Below are 26,461 nucleotides of genomic sequence, written 5' to 3'. Positions count from 1 at the left end.
ATAATCATTAAATTATTTTAAATAAAAAAAAAAATTTTTGAGCTTATTTTTATTTTCTAAAACAAATAATTGTAGATAATGGACTATTCACGATGTGGTTCAAAAAGTGTAATGATTTAACTGGTGAAGAATGTTATGCGGTTGGCGGATTAAGTTTAATGGAGTACTCAAAGCTGAAGGGTATGCTAATATTAATAAATACTAATTATTTAATAATAATAAAGTTAGCCGACATTTTTGATTTTTTTATTTTGCTTAATTTTTTAAAAAACTAAAAAAATATTTTTAAAAAATGCACTTAAAGTTTTTCAAGTTTCTTACAAATGAATTTTTTTTTTATTATTTGGCAATAATTTTTTTTAATAAAAAAAAATTCTAAAAATTTTTAAATGTCGGCTAACTTAATTTTCATAATTATTTATGACACTGAAGTTGACAGACATAAATTATATTCTTCAAATTTGATGGCAATTAAATTATTATAAAAAAATTTTAATTAAAAAATTTCACATGTGAAAATTAACAAAAGTTACAAGTGAAAAATTGTTAGAAACATTTTCTTACTGTAATTGATCTGTGATAAAAATTTTTTAAAATTTACAGCTGACAGCTAACTTCAGTATTATAATTATTTAATTTTATATCAATCAACGATTCTTTTTATATTTTATAATTTTTTCAGATAATGATGAACATGCCTATTACTTTATTAACTCACTTATCAATTCTAATCAAATCTCTGTAAGTGATGGTGTAATTGATCGCATTTGGAGATCGACTGATAATGTTGACTAGGTACGTATACATAAGAGTTTTTAAAAATTTTATTACATCTTCATGTGTGTGTTTGTGTATAATTTCAATGATCTTTTTTATGATTTCATGTGTGTGTTTGTGTATAATTGCAATCATCTTTTTTATTATTTCATCTCTTACATAAGCGATGTTCTCAAGTATCCATCTCAACTTTTAAGTATTGAAGATCAACCTTCTTTCGACAAAACAACCCGCCAGCTTACTGATCCTTTTAAACAAATTCCACAAAAAAATCAAACACCTGATAATGGTAAATAATATAGTAAATTTTTAGAAAAATTTGATAAACAAAATATAAATAAAAAAATTTTTGAATGCAGGCTTAGACGATTAAAATAATCTAGGTACATTTTCTTAAATTTCTATTTTATTATTATCATTATTATTTACTTTTTTTTTTTTATTCAAAAACTTATGAACGTTGATTGAATTTACATTCATTTATGGTCATCATCACTTGAATTTCGTTAACATTTTTAAACTTTAAAATCATTTTTTATATTCTTACTTCTTTAAGATAATAATAATCCATCGATTCCCACTTCTCCTGTGATTGGTAATGGTAAATCGTCGATGTATGTATAGTTTGTTTTCTGTTTGAACGTATTTATTGAATATTTTTATATTGTTTACTTTAGTAAATTTTATAGTAACTTAAAAAAAAAAATTTTTTTTTTAGCTCCAAAAACAAAAGCGAAGTTTGGAATTATTTTATATCAGTAAATTCATCATCTGCACGGTGTAACTTGTGTGAAAATATTTTCAAAACGTCCGGAAATACTTCGAATTTACGAGCGCATCTGCTGTCAAAGCATAAATCTTTTATAGGAAATAATTTTGAAGAAAAAAATAAAAAACGTAAAGTTGTCAATGTTGAGCAGTCTTCCGATGTTTCTAATCTAAAGAGATCAAAGACTTCTAGTGGAAATCTTGTTGACCAGCAGAATCCCATCATGCAGATGTATCAACGTGCTAAATCATATGAAGGTTAGTTTTAAAATTGACCTTTTCAATTAGGTTCAGTTTAAAATTTGATGAATTTTGATTTTGTATTTATTGTTTTATAGATGGAGGTGTTGAAGCCGAAAAACTCACAAATTCATTGTTGTACATGATTGCAGTTGATTATATGCCACTGAGGATTACAGAAAAAAAAGGTTTTCAACAATTTGTGAAGACTGCCTCACCTCGCTATGTATTACCTAGTCGTAAAACGATTACGAATTTATTATCTGCCAAATATAACACGCTTAAAACTAAAGTTATGAAGAGCTTAGAAAAATGCTCATTTTATTCTATTACCTGTGACATTTGGACTGACGTCTCTCAAAAAAGTTATTTGGGTGCAACAGTGCATTATTTATTAAAAAAGGATTATCTTGAAATAAAAAGCAATAACTTGTGTGTTGAACCTTTAGATGCTGAACATACCAGTAGCAATATTTCGGAGTCCTTATTGAAAATTTTAGAGTCATTTAATTTAAATATCAATAAAGTAACTGCTGTTATCAGTGATAGCGCCGCAATTATGAGAAAAGCAATTAATGATACTTTTGGACAAAAAAAAGGCCTTCCGTGTTTCGCTCATCGTGTCTCTCACATTGTTCCTGATGCTGTATCTAAAATAATACCTGTATCAGAAATCATTAACAAGGTTAAACGAATTGTGACAACTACCAGAAAAAGTGTTCCTGCATGTGATGAATTATTAAGGCTTCAAAGACGTGATGGAAAAACTGAAGGTACAGCACTTCGATTTATTCAAAGCGTCGAAACTCGCTGGAGTTCAACGTTCGCAATGCTTGAACGATACCTTCAGCTAGAAGATTATGTATATCCAGTTACATCAAAATGTGCCAGTCCTCCTCCATTGTTATCTCACGAAGAGATCGCTATTCTCAAAGACATCGTTGATGTAATGCAAATTATCGCCAAAGTAATAACTGAAATAAGTGGTGATACTTATCTAACATGTAGTATCATAATACCAATTGTAGCTTGTATGAAAAATACAATTAGACAAAGAGTACCTACTACCGCAATTGGAGTCGAATTTAAAGAGGCGATTATTTATCAAATTGAAAAACGATTCAATGACATTGAATTTTTTGAAATTTTATGTATTTCTACAATACTGGACCCAAGATTCAAGAAAATACATTTTCAAAAGGCAATGAGTGCTTCTCATGCCATTGATATTATCAATCGTAAAATGAAGTCAGCTGTTTCTCCTGATCCTATTCAACTGCAATTGCAATTGGTTACTGAAAACAATCATTTAAAAAATGATATTTGGAATTATCATGACGATCTTGTAAAAAAAACGGGTGCAGCAAAAAATAGCACCGATGGTTTAACTTTTGAATTAAAGCAGTATTTGTCTCAACCTGTCATTTCAAGGACTGAAGATCCTTTAAAACATTGGAATTTACTGCAACCTAGTTTTATCCGAATTTATACAATGTTGCAATTGAATATTTATGCGTCGTTGGAACTTCTGTACCGAGTGAACGTCTCTTTTCGACGACTGGAAATATTAAAACTGACAATCGGAATCGATTGTTTCCAAATCATCTTAATGAATTATTATTTTTAAGTAGTTTAAGTGCTGAAGACTGGAATTTATAATTTTGAGTTAATTTTTCAGACTGGAATTGATAATTTTGAGTTAATTTTTCATATTGACTGGTAATAAAATCTGTATTTTATTTACATTATGTTTTACTTATTTAATTAAAAAATTTCACTTAGTAAATAATTTTAAGATTTTTGAATTTTCGCTCCTATTTTAACACTCGATATCAAAAATCGATATATCGATATTTTATTTGGAATATCGATAGCTCGATAGTATAAAATTTAAATAATCGATGTTGCGATATCGATATTTTTTTTTAATATCGCCCATCCCTAGAAAAGAATGATAAAGTTTCAGCTAAGTCTAAAGGGGTCGAGTTCAAAAGTGGTCGATTTGGCATGGAATACCCCATATATATATATATATATATATATATATATATATATATATATATATATATATATATATATATATATATATATATATATATATATATATATGTATAATTTAATTTCTTCATTGTGTGATGGTAAATAAAAAAATATAGTAACTATAGAAAAGTTAATGACTAATTTTCTTTGACGATTTATTAATTATCGTGATATCATTGTTGATAACAATTTGCATTTTACGGCTGAAATAAAACGGCGTGAATTAATTGCAGTGTTGTTAAAAGTTAAAATTCTTATTTTATTTAAGATATTAATTACATAACTAGTAGTCATATTCTAATTTCATAATAGTATTATTTAAATTTTTACGTTTTGACATGACCTTAAATTATTAAAACTACGTATTTTTTTAATTTAACCAATAAAAATTTTTTTTATGTTTTAAAATTAAATAGTGTAATGTTGATTCACCGTTCATATGAAAAAAAATTATGATTATAATTAAATTGTTCTAATGTTGAGTTAACATGATACCATTCGATTTATTGATTAGTTCCTTTTTTTGTTGCTACTGTTTATTCTTTCAGGATAAATATAACTTTAATAGTTGAACATTTGTCTACTTATGTTTCTTCAAACATCAGCTACTAGATGATACTATGATACCGACAATAATATGAACTGCAAGAGTCTAAAACAAAAACATTATTAATTTATTGCATTGCAATGTAAATACATAATTTTAAGTTTCATTCAACTCAATTACTTTTATAGACAAACATTATCTTATTTGTAGATAGGCTAAGAAAAAAAAAATGAATAATAAAATAACTCGTTCACTTTTCTGTTAATCTAATGAAGTCTTAAAAATGTTAACTCTATTGAAAAAAAATTATTATTCCGTGAAGTAAACGCATTAAAATGTCACTTATAATATGTATAAATTATACAATCCAATGAAAAAGATAATATGCTTTTCCATTCAGTAAATGGTAAAATTGTCATTTCAAAAGGCATTTTTTTGGTTGACATTATAATAATGAATTTGTTTCTAATGGCTAAAAAAAAAATAAACCCTCTAAATGGGGAGACTGGCACCATGCTGGATAAAGAGTGAATTCTAAAAATGCTACATTCAAAACTGCATTCTCTTCTCGTTGCGAAATGACAAAAATTGTAAAAAGCTTGACATTATAGAATGACATTTTACTTTTTAATTTGAAAAATAATAATGATTAATTTAATTTATTTTCTTTGTTACTTTCTTTTTTTAATTATTTTTAATTGAATATTTTAGACTTCATTAATGTTATTTGAATAAACATTGTTAGCTGTATCTATATTTCCTAAAACATTAAGAAGGAAGGTATTAATGTAGTTTCGTTATATTTTATCTTGACAACCAAATTAAAATTTATAATTATTTTAGTTATCCGTTAAATTAATGTTATTATGAAAATTACTTTTGTTTGCAAATAAAAACTTCGTGTTAGTAATATACCGTGGTTTTATAGTAAGACAAATAAACTCTTGCAGTTATGATACTAGCACAGTTTGCGTTAGTTACTGAAATTTTTCGTACATGAATATTTAAAAATATTCCTCATTCACCAGTTATAAAAAAATATATTTGCTAGTCTATTTAATTTACCATTATTTATTGGAGGCGATGTCGTTTGTCTTATAGATATTATATAGTTTCTGAAAAAATTTTATCAATGTTTATTTAATAAATGTACAACATCATTTCTGGTAACTGATAAAAATAATTAATTTTTTTTTACTGGCTTACTTCATTTACTAGGCGATATGATGCGATCGGTTCCTTTCAGCATATGCACCTCTTTGACATGCCTTGCTAACTCCATACACTTCGAATACGAAGTACAATTTTTTTTGAACACATTGAACACATCCTTTACATTGATATTAAAACTCTATACCTATAATTATAAAAAGACATTATCAATCAAATTTATCAATTAAATCAATTAAAGACGTCATACCATTTGCTGGGCAGTCATCAAGATAATAATCAAGATTAAATCTCGTTAAATTGACAAAGTATGTGCAGACATTCACACTATACTTTGTTTTTTTTTGTCCGGAGCGACATTTGCTTATAGCTAGATGATGATAATGATGATGATGACGATGAGTAGATTTTGTGGATCCATGTCGTCGTTTTAAAGGCATTAAAATGACAGGAGTTTTTTTGTGATTTTTGAAACGATCTGAACGCTCTCCAGAACACTTAAAGCCCAGAACTGATTTGGTATTGTTGCATGAAAATAAATGAGTTCTCTCGCAAGCTTGGGTGAAAGTCCTCTAAGTGGTAGTACCAGTTTGCTTTGAAGCAAAATTTTCCAGCTGAAATTTAATATTTTGAAAATTTCGTAGGTTTTGCAAGTAAGGTAAAAGCCCCAATAGATGATCATGTACCAGTATATGATCACTCCATGTATTTGTATACCTATATTTGTGAATATAGATATACAGATACATGGAGTGATCATATACTGGTACGTGATCATCTATTGGGGCTTTTACCTTAATCAATTAATTTCGATAAATTTAATTGTCAATAACAATTATAGATTTGCAGTCTTCAAAATAATCCTTGCTATGATTCTACTAAAAACGTGGTACGAAAATCAACAGACATCTGAAAATTTAATTTTTTTTTATAACTATTGCTGAACAATTATGTTTTAAAAATTTATGAATGACTTCAAAATTCTACTTTAGACATAAAAACCATTTTCGTTAGGAATATTTTACTTAAAAAAAAAACTTCAATATTATTACACAGCAATGATGAAACATCCTCTAATTTTAAGGCTTTTGTTAACTATTGAATTTTTCCAAAAGTTCAGTTTAAAAATTTTGTGAGTGAGTCATTTAGTTGAATTTTGAATGAGTCATTTAGTTTCTTTCAATACTTTCATTCAATTAACATCTTTATAACTTCAACAGATACCACAAGTTTCTAGCTTTATTAGTATTCAAGTTCGATGGATTTCCATCGAACTTATGTAAAAAAAAAGGATGTCTCTCGACCATGTGGGAAGATGGAATGTCGATCAGTTGTCTTGAATTAGATTCACTAGTCACTTGACCAATAGGCATGAAAAAAAACTTTAATTTATATGTATAAGGGCATTCCATGCCAAATCGACCACTTCTGACGCCGACCCTTTTCGATTTTTCTGAAATTTTGGTACTTTCTCTACTCTATTAAAAACAATTTTTTGAATTTTTTCAAATTTTTTTACCCAACCAAAAAAAAGCTACGAGTTATTTAAAAATGATAGTTTTTTTTTGTTAAATAACCATAACTTTTTTGAAAATTAACTTATTGGGACGTTTTTTTTTTGAAATTTTTGTTTTTAAATGTACTTTTCAGAAAAAAAAAATAAAAATAATAATTTGGATTCATATTCAACGTTTTTTTTGAAAATTTTGGAAAAAAACGAAAATTTTAGGATGATTGACATTTTTGATTTTTTTTTAAATGAAAAAAAAAAAAAATTTTTTTTAAATGTTTGTTTTTTGTTATATCCCTTGTGGAAATAGTCACGGAAAAAAAGTCGAAAAAATAATATTAAAGAGTAAATTAGGCTTTTAAAAGAGTTATCTTTAGTTTGAAGTTCTAAGAAAGTCTAAAAAAGTCTTTTAAACTCTATATAGGTCGTTTTTTTTCTGCGAATTGGCAGAAATTTGAAAGACTTAAAAAGACTTTCAAAGACTACGTAAAAAAATTTTTGCAAGCAATAAGAATGTTTTTTTTTTTTTCTAATTTTTTAGAGTAGAAAAACAATTAAAAAAAGTTACAAGACTAATTTTAAGTAGAACAATTATAGAAAGAGTAGCACATAGGTTTTTTTCCTTTTCATATTAGGAAGATTAGATAATATGTTATGAGAATTGAATAATCTTAACTTATTAATTATAATTAAAATTTCAAGAAATGCTGCTATATAAATTTTATGACACAAATAGAAAATTAAAAACATTTAGAAATTATCAAAATTATTTATCTTTATTTCTATTAAAATTACAAGGTTTTATTTGTAATAGAATATATTACCCAGTTTAAAAATAAAATTATAGATATGGAGTAAAAAATGTTGAATATATAATTCAATTTAAACTTTCAAATATATTAATTTTTTTTAATGCGCAACTCTGCGTCGAATTTTTTCATACTTTGTGCGAGCAGCAGTAATTGCGCCCCCCAAGTAGCTTGATAAACGTGCCTTTTCATAATTCAATTTTTCTTTGCTATAATTTTTGTCTTGTAAAAATGCATTGTAATGACGGGCTAACAGCTCTCGCTTACGAGGTGTTAGTTCCTTTTTATTACCAGTACTTGATGATTGTTTAACTACCCTAGTCGACAAAGTTTCAATTCCCCAAATTGCGTGTGACATTTGAGTGATGAAAGTTTGATTGCAATTTGAAGTAGTTGCTGCTAAGTGTACAGCACTAGGAATGTAAATATCATCACCAATATGGAATGTATCATTATTAAAATAATCCTCGTTTGCAAGAGCCCGATTATTTCTGGACTGACGGGGCTGTGGCTGTTGACTCGGCCTGTCACGTTTATTTAGTTGAGCTTGGTAAGCAGCTTCTGCCAGTAGTGCACGTTGTTTCCATTTTTTTATTTCCAATTCCTGTTGCTTGCATTGTTCTACCAAATTTAAGTACGCTCCACTTTGAGTTTTTTCACTTGTCTAAAAACAATTATGCAAAAAAAAAATTTATAATGATGTTTCAACAAGACGATTAATAATAGTGAAAACTTAATCTTAATGATAATGAATATAAAATATAATTAAATCTCAAAGACAGTTAAATTTTTTTTTTCCTACACTATTGCCGTAATTTTTTTATAAAAAATAAAATTGATTAAAAATTGACATGCATTTTAAGGGGGAACACCACTGTGACGATCGAAAAAAAGAGGTAATTTTCGAGAATTTTTTTGACAGGAAAAATAAAGGAATTTGGGGATTGGATTTTTTTTATTTTATTAAGGATACATTAAAGATTATTATACTAAATTATTATTAAAAAATATTTAATTATTACAAAGTTATTAACAATCTCGTAGAGCCACTAGAAAAAATTTCCCCCTCCATGGTCGGTTCGATAACTCAAAAACGGATCATCTGAAAATAAAAACCAAAATTGCTTTTTAATCAGTAAGGATGTAGTTATCGTCGCACGTACGGAATTTAGAAAATTTTAATTTTAAAGATTTTTTTAGTCGCGTTGAAACAAAAAAAAAAAAAACAGTAAGAATAATGAGAAAATTTTCAATCAGTCACCATTTTTTTAAAAATTAATATTTTCAAAATTTCGTACGTGCGACGATAACTAAATCTTTACTGATGAAAAAGCAGTTTGGGTTTTTATTTTCAGGAGATCCATTTTTTAGTTATCGAACCGACCATGGAGGGGGAAATTTTTTCTAGTGCTCTACGAGATTGTTAATAACTTTGTAATAATTAAAAATTTTTTAATTGAAATTTAGAGTAATAATCTTTAATGTACCCTTAATAAAATAAAAAAAATCCGATCCCCAAATTCCTTTATTTTCCCTGTCAAAAAAATTCCCGAAAATCACCTCTATTTTTCGATGGTCACAGTGGTGTTCCCTTAACGTTTTTGATACTTTAGACCAATTTATATTTTTAATTTATAACAATAAAAAATTATTATTTTGAATTTGCGATCCATATCAAAGGTATAATAAAATTTTGTGGCATATTTATTGACTGCTCATCACTCAATTAAACAAAGGTGTTACTTTAGGCCACCAAGTCTAAAAAGTATTATTTTTTTAAACATTAGTTTTTTAAACATGAATTTTATGCTAGTCACCAATAAAAATTTTAAACTACTTTTACGATTATTGACATTTTTTATTAAATGAGTTTGCCATAGTATTATTTAAGAATGATTTTTTTATAAAAAGTTGATAATAATTAATACTTATCAATGATTACAAAAAAAAAAAAAATAAATAAAAAAAAAAAAATGATGATTTAAAATGAAAGTTAAGTATTTTCAATCAAATTGTTAATATTAAATTGAATTAAATTTTAGTGCTTGATATTTTTAAATGGCTTCATAATATTTTTTTAAACATAAATAATACTAATAGTAACTACGATGATAATTTTTCAGATATTAATAATTAAAATAATCTTGAAAAATCAATAATTTGTAACATAATTTTATCACAATGATTGTACCTTCAAAAAAAAAAAAAAAAAAAAAAAGAAATGAATAAGCCATTTAAAAATTTTTTTTCAATACAAAAAAACTAAAATTACATGACGTTATAGTAATGGATGTATATTAAAATGCTTAATTTATAAAAATTTATAGTCCCGTACTTGAAAAGTATATTAACCATCAGATTTACGAACGATTACTACTAATCAACATCGGTTAATATTTATAAGACCTAAAACTTGCAGAATTTTTCTATTTGGAAATAATTAAATTTCAGTCAAAGTTTTTAGAAACCTAAAGATTATTAAAATGTTTATTTTATTATTTTTGTAATCAAAAAAAAAAAAATTAAAACTCAAAAAAGTTGCATACATTATGCTACGTTTCAATTTTACTTGCAATGTACAATTTATTATTACATAAGCTTTACTACACATTTCTAATTTAGGGTATTTTTTTTGATAGACTACAATGTCATTAAGAAAGCTTTAAGTTTCTATTTATTTTGATAGTGCATTTATATTTTTTAGCGTTTTTGTTGAACACTTACCCCATTGTTAGATCTTAATTGAATTCTTCTTGATGCATTTGTTGGTTTTGCTGTGGATGTTATTTCTCGTTTTTTTACATTAGTTGACTGAATCTGAAAATGGCCAATTTATTCATCAATAATTTAATTACCTATACATAAAAACATGTTATATTTTATTCACTATTAATAACTTTCAGAGTCTATAAAATTATTAACAATCACTTTCATATGAATTTATCGTAGTATTATTTCTAAATGACTTTTGTTACAGATTATTTGTATATCAATATTTATTATAATAAACGATAAACATTGTAATATATGATAATAAGTTATTGCATTGAAATACGAGTAATTAATTCATAGATTTCAGTTTTATCCGAACTTGTGTAATTAATTTTTTTTAATTGCAACATAATATATATATTAATAATAGTAAAAATATAGATATAAAAATTATTATTTCAATATTTGTCTTTATGATAATAGTAAAAAACAAATTATTTCTAATATAATCCTATAACTGTGATGATATCTATTAAAAAAAAAAAAAAAAAAACAATTATCGATTATACTGATAATTTTATTCAAAACAGAATAGTCTCAAAAGTTTTGATGAAATTTAACTAAACAAGTGGTAAAAAGCTTGGATTATAAAAATCTCAGTACTATTAATTATTCTCCATTGACTTTTATAAATATTTACAGATCCTAGGATTAAAATATTTTTTGTTATTGAAAAAGTCATTTTTTAGCTTATGTTTTTAAATAACTGAACATTCTTAAAATTGTCATCGATATTATTATTATTATTATTTTGTTATCGCTGCAACTAACAAGCAGTTGAAACTGTCAGATATTTATAGACATTTAATTGAATTTTTTGGCGTTTTTATTCAACACTTACAACTCTGCTCGATCCAGGTTGAATTTGTGGTAATCGACCCATTGAATTTACGGCTGGTAACTTAGTCTAAAAAAATTCAAATTGACGTATTAAAGTTTAGGGCTTGAATGTAGTATAGTATAAAGTTTTAAATTTTTAATAAAAAATCAAATCATTTATTGCTTACAGGAATTATAAACACTTACCACTGTTGTAGCACTGAAGAAAGGATCGAAATTAGGTCGTTTTGTAATATTTTCAGTTTCTCTCTCTGGATAGTTTTCCAAATCGTTTGCTCGTTCAAATTCATCATCGTATGTTTCATCTAAGTCTTCTTCTATTAAATCGTTATCTAAATTTCTTGGTATATCATCTTCCTCATCAGATTCAGGAATAATACGTTTAAATGCGTTCATTTCAATTTCATTTTCTTTTGCTGTATGATCAGTTTGTTCTCCCCGAACTTGTTCATCTTTTTCTCCGTCAAATATATCTGATTCTCCTGTTAAATAATCGTCCTTGAGGCAATTGTCATATCTTTCATCATTTTCTTCATTTTCTTCTTCTTCGTCTTCTTCTTCTTTATCTTTTTCTTCTTTTTCTTTTTCTTTTTCAGATTCAGATTCATCATTACTTGAAATGTAATTATTACGCCGGTTCTTATTCGCAATCTGCAGCAGAAAAATATTTAGTGACAGAAAAAATGTTGAAATATAAAATTTAATTAAAAAATTTTACATTGAATTGAAATTAATAAGTTTTATTTAATAAGGATTTAAAAATATTTTCAACTAAAGAATATAAGATTAAAAATTGTTAATATTATGATATCTTAAATTCAAAATTAGTACATGTATCAAAGTATTTTCTTGAGATATTCTTTATTTTTTAATATTAGTTACCTTTTCAACAGTTCCCTCGGATGCGTTAAATTTATTAACAATATCATTTATCCTCCTTTTTTTTGCTGAATTACTATTTTTTTTTTTTCCTAAAAAAAAATGTAATGTTAACAATAAAAAACTTATTTTAATATCTACTTTATAGTTTTAATTGGTGATGCTTGCCTTTCTATATTTTTTAGCTTTCGCAATTGCCGATTCATTTTCTTCATCTGAAGATCCTAAAGATGACTGATTTGTGATTTTTGGACGTGGAAGGCGACTTGATATGTATATTAATCCTTCTACAGTTGCTGAAATTTATAAGATCATTTAGAGTACATTTTTATTGAAAACCTAATTAATTTTTGAACTTGCATCACAAAATAAACTAAATAAAAATTTGTCTACGAGAATTATCAATCAATTCAGCTATTTTATTATGAATTATTAAAAAAAAAAAAAAAAAAATCAATTAAAATCTCTTTATAATTACCGTTTGATAGTTTTATTTTTAGATATGAAATTTTAACATAATTTATTTATTAATATACTTTTGAATATCATTATTTTAACCTCCTATTCATATTGTGGTGTTTAATGTTTAGTGATTGAAACTTTAATCATTTATTAATTTTACGAATTTATTATTGTCAAAATATAGCGAGTTAGTTGATAATTGTAAAATATTTACATAATTAAAATACTTTAAAATATAGTTTATATTATTTATTGAACAATATTTAACGATAATCGCTAATGCTTATTTTGTGATATTTTTATTTTAATTATAATAAAATTTCCATTTTAGTTTTTTAAAAAAGGTTTAATCAAAAAAGTTTAGTTTTTTAAAAAATTTTTAATCAAAAAAATTTTTGTCATCACAACGCTTCGTGTACTAAGATTTTACTTTGAAAATATGAATCTTCCGAAACTAGCAAATACTTTTTTAAATTTTAATGTTAGTTTCATTTTTTGTATGTTTCTTTCTGGGCTGACTATTATTTCTAATATTAAATTCTTTCATTATTATTCACTATTTAATATTAATAATGAAAAATTTTTTAATTGAATAATTAAGGCATTAAAATTTTTATAGATTTAACTTTTACAGTCAGTATATAATTATAAAATGCAGGATTAAATATTTATTGATTTTTCAACCTCTCACATTATCTTATTTGAATTAATTTTTATAAAAACGTCACAAACAAAATACGTAATGCAAAAAAATTTAGTGGACGTTAGAAAAAAATTTTTAATCTGATGAAGAACATCTCTTACCTCCCACCTTTATTATTGCACATTTGACTTTATTACCATTATCACCTTGATAGCGATAGACTTTTGATCTCGTTGTAAAATTATATTTATCAAAATTATAAATTTTTTCAGTCTCAATAATCCTTGTTTCCTTAGATTCTGGTGGTACTGCTACCAATGCATATTTCTGATCCATCATGATTGAATTTTTTAAAAGATGTCGGACAACCTGACTCAGCGGCTAACCAAATACTACTGAGGTAACAAAAGTACGAACGGGAAGACCTGTCTTAGTACTAGTATTTTGCCGGCGTCAGCGCCATCAAGCGCCATCACCAATGTAAATTAGGTGTACGTGTGAGTATATTTGTGTATTATATATGTATAGTGGAGTCTACTTTCGTCGGTTCACCCATATTAATGCTATGCTAGAAAAATTTACGCGCTTAGTGATCAACGAAATAATAATTATTATTATTATTATTAGAAATTAAACTACAGGAAATACTACGGTTTTTATGGCACCACGATTTGAAAACGGATTTGTATAGTTATCAACTTAATAACAATGATATTTTTCGATATCTTGCTTAGTTTTTGAAATATCAATACTTGAAAATCGATAAAATCCCGTAGTAAATTTTTTTTTTTAATTTTCAAGTATAGATTTTTTGAAAACTAAGCAAGATATCAAAAAATTTTGTTCTTATTTTTCAAACATCTATCGATTTCTTTGAATAAAAAAGTAATAAAAAATTTTCAATTTTCGTGACGCTGTAAGAACCGTAGTATCCCCAAACTTGACAATTCTAAATAATCAGCGGGTAATAAAAACAAGTTTAACTATTTTTTTTGTTTTTTTTCAGTATAAAAAAAAAAAAAAAAAAAAAAAAACTTGTACATGTTAGTTATAAAATCGATATAAGTCTTAATTTTTCTTGTCAAACCAATAATATTTCGTTGAAAATTTTAATATGAACTATTTTTTAACATAATTTTATTATTTAGGTTTTTTTTCTTTAATAAACTTGTATTTTTATGATGAAAACATCTTAATGTTTAATCAGACAATAATAAATACAAAATCTATACATATTTTTCGTAGGTAAAAGACTATCATAACAAAAAAAAAAATTTTATGTTCATAACGGCACAAGTAACAAATTGTATCAATAGGTGAGAGGCAGATATAACTATTATTTTTCATATTTAAAAAATATATAATCATTGATTTTAAAGTTATAATCAATTATTATTGAACTACGTTTTTACTATAATTAATTTGATAATATACATTGCATTTTCAATTAATATATTTTATTAGTTCATCAGTAATTTAAAATTCAATTAAAATTAACTGAAAAATTTTTTGTTATCAATAAAAATTTTATATTACTAACGATAATGAAACATCATACTGTATTTGTGATTTAATTTATATTTATTGTTTATCGGTTCCCAAGCGTCACATAAAAAACTGTTGACTTTTTTGTTAATTTTATTCAACAAGAAGTCAGAAATTAATAATTATCAACTTAAATTCAACAAAATATTACCAAAAAAATTTTTGTGCCGCTTGGGTTACTGATAATTTTTACGAAATTTAAAAAATTTTTATCAATCTTAGTAAAGTTGCGAGTAGATGCTACTTTCATTATATGATAAAGGATTTTTAGTTGTAATTATTAAGTTTTGGTTTACAAAAAACGAACTCTAGATATGTTTATTATTTGTTTTTTTTTTTTTTTTTTCGGTAGATTTCTTTAGAAATCTAACTATTGTAGCCGGTCTCATGTCTTAATTTTAATAAAATTTTGTCATAATATGTTTTATTTCATCGAGTAATGTCGAAAAATAGCATTGGCTCAAAAGTTTATATATGTATTTATGTATGTATATATATATATATATATATATATATATATATATATATATATATATATATATATATATATATATATATATGTGTGTGTGATATAATGCGCCATGTCAGCAGGATTGCGCCCACAGTTCTCAACCGATCTTTATGAAATTTTGTGGACTTATTCTATGGATCAATACCAAGATCAAGTTCGAAGATGAGCAAAATCGGCTGGTTAGTTTTCGAGTTGTGGGTGTTTGAAAATTTTTTTCATTTTCAAAAAATTTTGAATTTTGTATATTTTGTGAAAATAATTTTCCAGGTGTAAAAAAAAGATAAAATCTATCAAATTTATCTTAAACTTCAGTTTATTACCTTCAATTTAAACTATCATTTGTCTAGTTTTGATGATTTTTTTAATTAATTCTGTGACTTTGAAAATTTGAAAAAATTTTTCAATGATTGTGTTTCGGCCCTTTTTCTTCACATAATTTTTAAGCCGTAAAAGATAGCTTAAATCTATCAAATTTTCGTTAAAATTCATATAATTATCTTCAATTTGAGCTATTTTTCGTCGCTTTTTTTCAATTTATTTCATAGTTGGAAAAATTAAAAAAAAAATAAGAATAAATTAATTTTTAGCTTTTATCGTCAAATGACTTTCATTTCTTACAAATCCTATTTGTTAGGTAGATGTCTTTGATTATTTATTTGTTTTCGTCGGTCTCATATCGTTATTTGCAAAAATATAATGAAAAAAAAATTTTAGGACATGACCTAGTCAATTTGATTTTTTTAATTAAATGTTCAATGGATGAACATTCAATTAAATCATTTGATATAATATTTATTCATTTTCTGGTAAAATTAGATTATCAAAATCTTTCTAGTAGAATGCTAGTATATTTTCTACTATAATGTTATAATTTAAAAACTTTATATATTTTGAAGATAGGTCATTTAGATATTGAGAATTATAGGTATGAATAAGTCGCGTTCTTTTACTTTATCATGTTAGCTGCTAACTTCATTATTTTTATTTTTGACTTAATGTCAAATTACATACTATTACGACTAAGTGAAGAAATACAGTTCCAATATTTACTCACAATAGTACACTGAAAGGGATTTAAAAATTCAAAACTGATTAATGACAAAAAGAAGACTACTTTTTTAAATTAATAAATGTATATTGATTTTCATTATTTCAACTTTTTTACTTCAGTAAAATATTTAAAGCTGTAAATTTTTTTTCTGAATCAAATAAGTGACTTGGATAAAGGATTTTTATGGTAACAACAGCTGATCACTAAAAATATAAGACTTGAGGTATATTAAAATATTTAATTAATTTTTTATATATCTTTAAGAACTCTCATGTTTAATTTCCGATTGATTAAAATGTAAATTTTCCTTTGCGTTGTTCTGATTTGACACCAAAGAATGTACACCGGTATAAATCTTTCACTGTCGAATAGCGTTAAAAGTTAATTTTGTAACTGCAAATTAGTCCATTTTAAATACCGTTTTTTTTTTTTACAGTGTAGATAAAGAAATATAAATTTTCTGTTACTTTCAAATTCTTTCTTACATAGATTTTTTGTACTCGCACTTTTTTTTGTGTGTTATCTAAAAATACTTCATAATGCCCAAATTGAAACGCCAAAGTCAGAATCAACGTTTACGTCAGAATGCAAAACACAAATCTGAAGTAAGAAATATTGGTAACAATGATAATAATAACAATACTACTACTACTACTACTACTACTACTACGGCTACTACTACTACTACTACTACTACTATTTCTGCTACTACTATTTCTGCTACTACTGCTACTACTACTACTACTACTACTACTACGACTAATAATAAAAATAATAATAATAATAATAATAATAATAATTTGAGTAGTAATAAAAATATTCTTTCATCTAATTCGAGGCAAAAAAAAAACCTTTCTTCTGAAATAAATATTCTTAAACATAAGATATTTTTTCAATACTTGTAAAATTAATTTAAACAATAATAGCTCAGATCAAGCTGTTATCAACGATACACAAAATTTAAGTAAAAGTGAACTTTACTTGCTCGACATAGCGATGGATATCATTCATAAAATATGTCATCTTTTGCTGAACAATATAATATTAAATGCATGAAACTTTTAGAGTTATAAAACAAAGATTTACCCTGAGAATAAAAAAAAATTATTCTAGTATTTTGTTTTTAAATTACGTATTTTTTTCAATATTCATCTAAGAAATCTACCTATCCATGTCGGGTATGGCCGAATGGCGTTTATTTAATTAAGAGTAGCATACATTTAATATACAAACAAAAACAATTTTATACATTTTCAGTACACATGCTCATGAAAAAAAACATTTTTTAGTTTTTCTGCAATGTATCATATTTTGTATCTTTCATTTGCTTCTATTATTACTTTTCACTTTTAATTTATATCGCTTTCAAATTTTTCAATTATTTCATCTGAAAGTCCGCACAAAAATATTAATATTTCAATATTAATCATTTAAATTTAAGAAAACTTAGAAAATTAACAATTTTTATATTCTTTTTGGCTTTATTGATTTCAACATTTCAATCTTGAAAAATCTATGCAATACTTGTTTAAATACGCGGATATCACTGAATATTTTTTTGTTTTATTTACTCCATATTAAGCTAATCAAGCAAACTTCCACTCATTTTCGTTTTCTTGCTATTATCTTGTTTCACTCAGTTACGTGTAAATTTTTTCCAGAAATGTAAAGAGAGCTTAGCATTAGCTTTGGTGTTCGTCGCTAATTGTTTAGATAGCAATTATTGCTAAAAATAAAGCATTTGAGTAATAATAATAGAAAAGTTTAATTTATTAGTAGCCGATTATCTTATAATATTATTATTATGTTATTTCTGACTCAACGTCATGACGTTGTAAATTCAAATTTAATTATCAAATAAGATCACTTAATAATCTATTACAAATCCTAAATGTTTCTCACACGGAAAAAATGAAACCTGACTGGTTCGTTTTCGGCACCAGACTCAGTCGTCTGCAAGAAAAAATGGAAGAAAAATTAGTTTACACCAGACTGAGTCGTGTGCGCACCCGAATGAGTCTGGTGCAGCACAGGAATCAGTGATGTGCTGCCTAGACTAATTCGGGTGCGCACACGACTCAGTCTGGTGTAAACTAATTTTTCTTCCATTTTTTCTTGCAGACGACTGAGTCTGGTGCCGAAAACGAACCAGTCAGGTTTCATTTTTTCTGTGTAGATTTCCTGATACATCACAAAAAATTTTTTATCTATGTTGTTGAAATAAATGAGAGTAAGAGTTACACATTATAGGTAGTGATTATTATTGCAAAAACATAAATATTTACTGCATTGAATGTATTGAATTTTCTTCAATGAAAATAAAAGAATTTCCATCCAATCTAGAGCTACAGAGAAAAATTTATCGATCATTTGTTCTTTAATAAATAATTTTGAAGGATAATTATTACTATTTTTCAGTCTCCACAACATCCTTGCGGTATGTTAATAACGTAATTTTTATTTTCTATCTTTGTCACTATACACGGTTGCTTTATCATGTTTACCTCACAAACATGTAATTTTTTGGTTAAAAGACATTCTTTGATATCATGTACAGTGACAATTCTTGATGAGTAAAAATATTTTTTTAGTTGAATTATTTTTGTATAAAAAATATATATTTTCTTTTCTGTGCCACTTGGAAAGTAGCAAATATTCTTCAGAACGCCAACGTTGCCATTTTTCATGACTACATAAGAATCATCTATCTTCTCGCACTTACGATAGCTGTCTGTAGTATATCTCTTCCCATTCAAAATGAATCTATTAAACGACTTACAGTTGTCCGATAAGTTCAATAGTTTTCGTTCAGTATCATGTAATTTGTTATTTTTGCCTTTTCCAATTAACGTGCAACCATCCATTTTGAAAGCATTTTTCAGTTGTCCGGTTAAATTTCTTTCACAAAATTTGACAAAACCGTCACTCATCTCAATTTTATTTTGGAGTGACGATAATGACTTTTGAAATAAATATCTTCTTGCCATTTGAACATCAATGTGTTTAGGACTTTTTTGCATTTTCAGAAGAAAGTGATTTTCATTTTCAAAAATGAATGTGTTGTGACAACGCAATAGCCCTAAATTTAGAACACTTCTTTTCAAATGTAGCAACAAATGAATATTGTAGGTCATCGCTCCTTTTCCAAAATATTCTTGATATAATGCGACGTATCTTACAATTAATGAACCAGCAATCTGAAGATTTTTATGGTCAATGTGTTCAGACAATAGAATGCTCATTGCTTCTACTAATAGCGCTAAATGCTCTAAATATTTCTCAGGAATAATACCCTTAAGACATATTAAACTATAAAACAACAACCACGACCTCCATTCCGACGCCTTCCACATATCTCTTTCTGTTATTTTTCTCGGTGAGCGCGTTATACATGTTGGATGTTTCAGACTGAGAAGTCTTGAATTTATTATTTCAAGTTGATTAGGATCACCAGCATAGTAATCTTTACCGAATGATGAAAGCACTATCTCAGTGTGTTGCTTTATTGCACCTAACAAAACCGCGTGCATGTAGTCCGGTGACATACCATCAGCAATATCAAAATGTTTTAAATTCATCAACGGCGATGGTCCTAAGACACCCATAACAGGTTTGCCATATTTATCCTCAGCAACACGTAACATGTTATATTTTATTGACTCGTTCGTTCGATCTTTTGGAACAACAGTAGATATCGGATATTTCTGACAATTATCAACTCGTTCTGTAGGATGTTCACAGAATGTACACCCATAGAATCCATTATATTGTCTCATGTTCAAAATTTTGCATCTGGCCACTGAATCGACAACAGCACATAAGGGAAAAAATTTACTAGTAATAGTTTGATCTCCTAACCTGTATTGCACACCTTCATCTGATAATTTATTGGCTTGTTCTACAAATGGTTCTAAAAAGAGAAGCATATCTGGTTCTTCTTTATGAACCCACAAACCGGTTATAATGATATGCTTGGCCTGTAATTTTAAAGGAAACTCATTAATTGTTGCATAAATAGGCCAGATAGAAAGCTTACCCGACTTCGAAGGTTGACAACCGTCGGTGTTAAATGTGTATGAGAAATTGTGTTGATCCGATAAAGGTTTGTTTGCTGTTGATAAATTTTTATATAATTTTCCATCACTCATGTTAGGTAAATTACTATTTCTGTGTGAATTATTTTCAACATTCTCGAAACGTTTGAATAAAAATTTTTGCACTTCTACATCTTCTAATATTTTTTTCAATTGTAGTGAGGCATCAAGAGTCAAAAAATAAGAAATATCTGACAAATTTTCGTTATTTTTGCAAATTTCACATATCAAGTTTTTTTTGTCTAATTTATTTTGAACACCGAAATAATGTAAACATTCTTTACAGAATAAATGATACGTAAGAATGTTTTCGTTCAAGTTCAATAACTTGAATAATTTAAATTTTGAAGCTGGCACTACTTCTTCACCAAATAACGTATTTATCAATGATAGAATCGCCGTAATAGTCTTCCATGTGAGAGAATGTTCTGCTCCTAACAGAAGTGTCATCTGTAAGGCTTCCCCTCGCGTTACAGTTGTACAATTACATAATGGCTTGCGATAATCATCACCGTTGTCAGAGTCATTATGTTCATCCTGTGGAATTATAACAATTAAAAATCAATCTTTACATTTTCTTGGTATTTGAATTAAATGAGAACTAAATCATTCACTGTAGCTAATACAGTTATCCCTATTATTGATTTTATTCAATTATTTGCATCAGTATAAATACCCGAGTAAAAATATATAGAAATTTTTCTAAATAAAGCTCTAACTAAACATTAAATAGATATCAATGCCACCATGTAATTTACTGAAATGTAATACTGATCATTTCAAATGTTGAGATTATTTACGTCTGTCAGCAGAAGAAATTGTTGAAAATCAAAAATAAAAAAGTTGATTATCACAATTTTAACAAATTTTCATGAAAATTTGTAAATTTTTTTGAAAATTTTCATATTCAATTTTTTTGTTTTTTTAATTTTTTTTTAATGTATTTTTCAAAAAAAAAAATATATATCAAAAACATCAAAAAAAGATAAAATAGAAATTTTCTCCAAAAACGTGAGCCAATATTTTTTTTTAACTTTTGAAGGCGAAAAGCTATCGAAATTTTTATTTTTTTCTTTCACGACATTTTCTATCATAAATGCGCCGGAAAAACAAGCAGAATAAAAAAAATTTGGAAATGTTAAGTTTTTACCTAGATATGGCCAAAAATAGGATGGACCCCATTTGTAAATAATACCATTTCCACATACTCTAGTTTTTTTTTTTTTTTTTTTTTAAATCATTTTTTAATAATTATTTAATAATAACGAGAAAAATAAAAAATACGACTATCTGATAACTTTACAGTCTACGAAAAATGAATTTTTTTATGCGATCACACTTACTTGATGAGCATCATAATTATAAATTGAACTCAAATCTCCAACTGGCGGCGGATCTTCAGCCTACCAAAAAAAGATTTATAAACGTTAATTATTTTATTTTTTATTTTACTAAGTTTATTTACTTACGTCAAACCAGATTTCTTGTTCCAAAGTTTGTTCGTCATATTCATCATAAAGCCATGAATTTTGGTACACATTTTCCACTCCGTTATTTTCTTGATAATCCGATAGTAATCCATCTTCATTATTTATAGATTCCATAATTAATGAATTTTGACTATCAGTAGTTTCTGCATCTGGTACTGCACTTGTTATATTTTGTTCCATATATTCTTTATTCAAAAGTTCCATATCTTCTATATCTTCTGTATTTAAAAGTTTATTTGTATCATATAAATTCTATAACACATAAATTTAAAGACATTAAGTTATAATATCGAAAATACTTGTCAATATTGTGAAGCTAAAAATTGTTCGGAGCTCTAATAATGTTAATTATAACAAAGTATAGAAACATGAAGCGTGAGTCATACTCTCGGAAAAATACAAGGAGTAAAAATTGATCCAATTAATAAAACATATCAAATATACAAAAAAATAATTTTTTGAAGCGTTCCACTATTAAAATTGAGCACATGTGTACAACTCTCGATTACTTGGATATATTTACTTGAGGATAAAAAGATTTCATCATTTAAAATCGAATATCTTCGTGAGAAATTGATGCAGGGAAAAAGTAATAATACTTAAAATTTTGGTTACATAAACATGTCGTCAGGAATACACTTAGGTTTAGCTCGAAAAAAATTTTTTAAGTCCATGGACAGCAATAAAGATAAAAAAATAATTCCCAATTTTTTTTTTTTCACTATTTTTTTTAGGATTGCATGACAAGCACTGACTCTTAAAATTTTAAGTCAGGTGATCTGAAAATTAAAATCATTATGGGCCAGTTTTTCAATCCGAGATAAAAGTAAAGTAAAAGCTCCTATTATTGACAGGGCCCCTATTATTGACATGTTGTTTTATTTTATTGATTATTTAATTAATTTTATGATTAAATCACAATAAACATTGCTTTTTATCAATTTTTAGAAATTTTTTAGTAAGAAAAAAGTAAAATTTTACGCCTGGGTATTAACTATAAACTGCAAAAAAATTTTATTTTTCAGAGTAGACCACTACGGCTAGTGTATTTAAAATTTCTTAACAATTTCTTAACAAGCCTATCGTCCAAAATTATTTGAGGTTTTTAAACTCTAAATAATCTTAGATTTATTGTTTTAAGCTGATAAATTTTAATTATATAGCGGATTTGTTTACGTGTTGTCTCGCGTAATTTTATAATAAAGAAAGAATTATCGGAGCAAAATATTGTTGTTTACTAGTAAATAATAAATTATATTCGAAATTTAAATTTCAATTAAACCTGAATAATAGGGTTGACACCTGTCAATAATAGGGTCTATGGGTGTCAATAGTTGGCTCCGATACCATTTCATCCCGTCAATAATACCAACACTTGAGTTGCTGATTTAAAATTAATATATTTGTCATTTAGTTAACGACTATTTAAGTATAAAAATGAAAATACACAAGTTAATGAATCAAAAAAAGTGTCTAATACAAAAAAAAATTAGTCAAATTAATTTGAATACGGTTAAAAAATTCAAATGTTCGCTGTCCTTCTGATAGTGTCAATAATGGGGGCTCTTACCTTACTGCCAATATAATAATAAAAATAAATAATTCAGCACAGTGATATTGCGTACAAGTAGTTCTTCCTGAATTTAGTCACTTATTTTTAATTAAAATAAATAAACATTACCCGCATGTCATAGAAATATTAATCTGTAACTGTGACAACTTGCTGATTGTAAATAAATAAAATAAAAATTAGGAAAACGGATGACCCTGAAGGCTATCCCTGCAACTTTCCGCTAATTCTATATATAAGTGCTTGAAATTTCACTCGTAACGTTACAATTTATGTGTTATTTTGAGCTCTTCGAGCTCAAAGCGGTGACTGTTCTATGCTTTTGAGATCTTCGAGTTCATATCTTGCGTTTGACATATCTATTATTAATCTATAATTGTGTTAATTAATTTAAAATAATTTAAATGACACAATAAGACATTATTATTATGTTTATGATATATTTATTTTTTATTTAAATAAATGACCAAATTCATGGAGAACTAACTGAGAGCAATATCACGTCTCGCTAAATTATTATTTTTTTGTTTTTTTTATTATATTGACAGTACTTTTATTTCGGATAAAATTTTATCCCGGATTGAAAAACTAGCCCTAGTTTCAAAATGCTTTTTTCCGATGCTTGCGTTGAGGCCATTTTTCACTGAAATATACTCGATCGAAAATCACCGAAAAATTTAGAAATTTTTTTTGCCTCTTGATTTCTGCGAGGAGTCAAGGTGTATTATACCAGGGAAAAATAATTTACTAAAATAAAAAATATAAACTATTAAAAAACGTCTACTCTTCTGTGTATGAAAAAATCCCACAAATCTCAATGAATATTCTTTTTTGTGTGACATTTGTTTTATGTAGTAAAATTAATTAATTATAGTGAATACTTACATCATTTTTCAATCGTCTCAATTTCCGATAAAATGTTGAATCAGGCATAACACCATCACTGTCACCCCGCAAATACAATTTGTACGGTCCTCGTTTCATATTAAATGTTTCTTTTTAATTACGGTAGAGGAAAATAGTTTGAGGTTATTATAAATCCCAGACTTGATTTTTCTCATATGCTACAGAATTAAATAAAAAAGACAAAATGCCTCTATGTAGGAATAGCTTTAGATTTTTTATTTTTTTTTTTCAATTTATTTTAATTAATAGAATTCTATGTTAACATAAAACTGCGAAATGTAGTTAACGAGGTTACTTGTTTTTACTAAGAAGTTTTATTTGTAAGTATACGTGGTAGCGCGCGTGGACTATATATTTTTCTTTCTTAGCTCTATATAACTCTAACCATGTTCTATGGCTCCGAGCCGGAGTGAGGCCAGATCGTGAGTAGAAAATACCCCCACCCACGGAGCCACCGACTGTGTGATGAGGGAGCCGAAGAATACTGAATATTTAAGATCAGCCGCGGTTTGGGATGTAGGAGGAACAACAGCACCAAACGCGTACGGCCCCGAGTTTTGTATGTTACACAGTAAATATTTAGACTTTTTCAAAATGATATCACAAACAACTATTATTGTCGACACTATAGTTACCGGGTTGTTTATTATTTTCATTACATGACTGTTATTATTATTATTATTATTATTATTATTATTATCCGATAAATTCGTACTTTTAATAATATTAATTTCTTTTGTATATTACATTGCAGAAAAACTAAAAAATGTTTTTTTTCATGAGCATGTGTACTGAAAATGTATAAAATTGTTTTTGTTTGTATATTAAATGTATGCTACTCTTAATTAAAAAAAAAAAAAAAAAAACAAATAATAAACATATCTAGAGTTCGTTTTTTGTAAACCAAAACTTAATAATTACAACTAAAAATCCTTTATCATATAATGAAAGTAGCATCTACTCGCAACTTTACTAAGATTGATAAAAATTTTTTAAATTTCGTAAAAATTATCAGTAACCCAAGCGGCACAAAAATTTTTTTGGTAATATTTTGTTGAATTTAAGTTGATAATTATTAATTTCTGACTTCTTGTTAAATAAAATTAACAAAAAAGTCAACAGTTTTTTATGTGATGCTTGGGAACCGATAAACAATAAATATAAATTAAATCACAAATACAGTATGATGTTTCATTATCGTTAGTAATATAAAATTTTTATTGATAACAAAAAATTTTTCAGTTAATTTTAATTGAATTTTAAATTACTGATGAACTAATAAAATATATTAATTGAAAATGCAATGTATATTATCAAATTAATTATAGTAAAAACGTAGTTCAATAATAATTGATTATAACTTTAAAATCAATGATTATATATTTTTTAAATATGAAAAATAATAGTTATATCTGCCTCTCACCTATTAATACAATTTGTTACTTGTGCCGTTATGAACATAAAATTTTTTTTTTTTGTTATGATAGTCTTTTACCTACGAAAAATATGTATAGATTTTGTATTTATTATTGTCTGATTAAACATTAAGATGTTTTCATCATAAAAATACAAGTTTGTTAAAGAAAAAAAAACCTAAATAATAAAATTATGTTAAAAAATAGTTCATATTAAAATTTTCAACGAAATATTATTGGTTTGACAAGAAAAATTAAGACTTATATCGATTTTATAACTAACATGTACAAGTTTTTTTTTTTTTTTTTTTTTTTATACTGAAAAAAAACAAAAAAAATAGTTAAACTTGTTTTTATTACCCGCTGATTATTTAGCATTGTCAAGTTTGGGGATACTACGGTTCTTACAGCGTCATACTCAC

At 26.1% G+C, this 26,461-nt stretch overlaps 1 protein-coding gene and 2 long non-coding RNA genes across 3 annotated transcripts; all 3 read right to left on the bottom strand.

The window, feature by feature from the left end:
- Window positions 1-1,284: 1,284 nt before the first annotated feature.
- LOC123267335 lies at window positions 1,285-3,208 on the bottom strand. The gene is made up of 4 exons (XR_006510005.1): window positions 2,851-3,208; window positions 2,494-2,759; window positions 2,119-2,435; window positions 1,285-2,018 (listed from the first exon to the last, which is right to left on the bottom strand). It is a non-coding gene; the product is annotated as an uncharacterized LOC123267335 (long non-coding RNA).
- A 1,056-nt stretch (window positions 3,209-4,264) lies between these two features.
- Window positions 4,265-6,178, bottom strand: LOC123267002. Its single transcript, XR_006509933.1, has 4 exons — window positions 5,793-6,178; window positions 5,579-5,729; window positions 5,438-5,487; window positions 4,265-4,477 (listed from the first exon to the last, which is right to left on the bottom strand). It is a non-coding gene; the product is annotated as an uncharacterized LOC123267002 (long non-coding RNA).
- A 1,743-nt stretch (window positions 6,179-7,921) lies between these two features.
- LOC123267986 (myb-like protein U) lies at window positions 7,922-14,077 on the bottom strand. The gene is made up of 7 exons (XM_044732870.1): window positions 13,619-14,077; window positions 12,517-12,648; window positions 12,356-12,444; window positions 11,660-12,124; window positions 11,475-11,540; window positions 10,586-10,678; window positions 7,922-8,525 (listed from the first exon to the last, which is right to left on the bottom strand). Exons 1-7 carry the CDS (start codon window positions 13,794-13,796, stop codon window positions 7,962-7,964), a joined length of 1,587 nt encoding a protein of 528 aa, XP_044588805.1. The 5' UTR covers window positions 13,797-14,077; the 3' UTR covers window positions 7,922-7,961.
- Between the last annotated feature and the right edge of the window lie 12,384 nt (window positions 14,078-26,461).

Source organism: Cotesia glomerata, linkage group LG6 (assembly GCF_020080835.1).
Source record: "Cotesia glomerata isolate CgM1 linkage group LG6, MPM_Cglom_v2.3, whole genome shotgun sequence".
Lineage (NCBI taxonomy): Eukaryota > Metazoa > Arthropoda > Insecta > Hymenoptera > Braconidae > Cotesia > Cotesia glomerata.
The sequence above is the reverse complement of the archived record's forward strand: the minus strand, read 5'-3'. Positions and strand labels throughout refer to the sequence as shown.

Excerpts from the sequence above, each read along its gene's own strand:
- LOC123267986 (XM_044732870.1), bottom strand. The coding sequence starts at position 13,796 with ATGATGGATCAGAAATATGCATTGGTAGCAGTACCACCAGAATCTAAG. Across the intron at positions 12,649-13,618 it reads TGCAATAATAAAGGTGGGAG|CAACTGTAGAAGGATTAATA; the intron begins GTAAGAGATGTT and ends TATAAATTTCAG. Across the intron at positions 10,679-11,474 it reads AACCTGGATCGAGCAGAGTT|ATTCAGTCAACTAATGTAAA; the intron begins GTAAGTGTTGAA and ends GGCCATTTTCAG.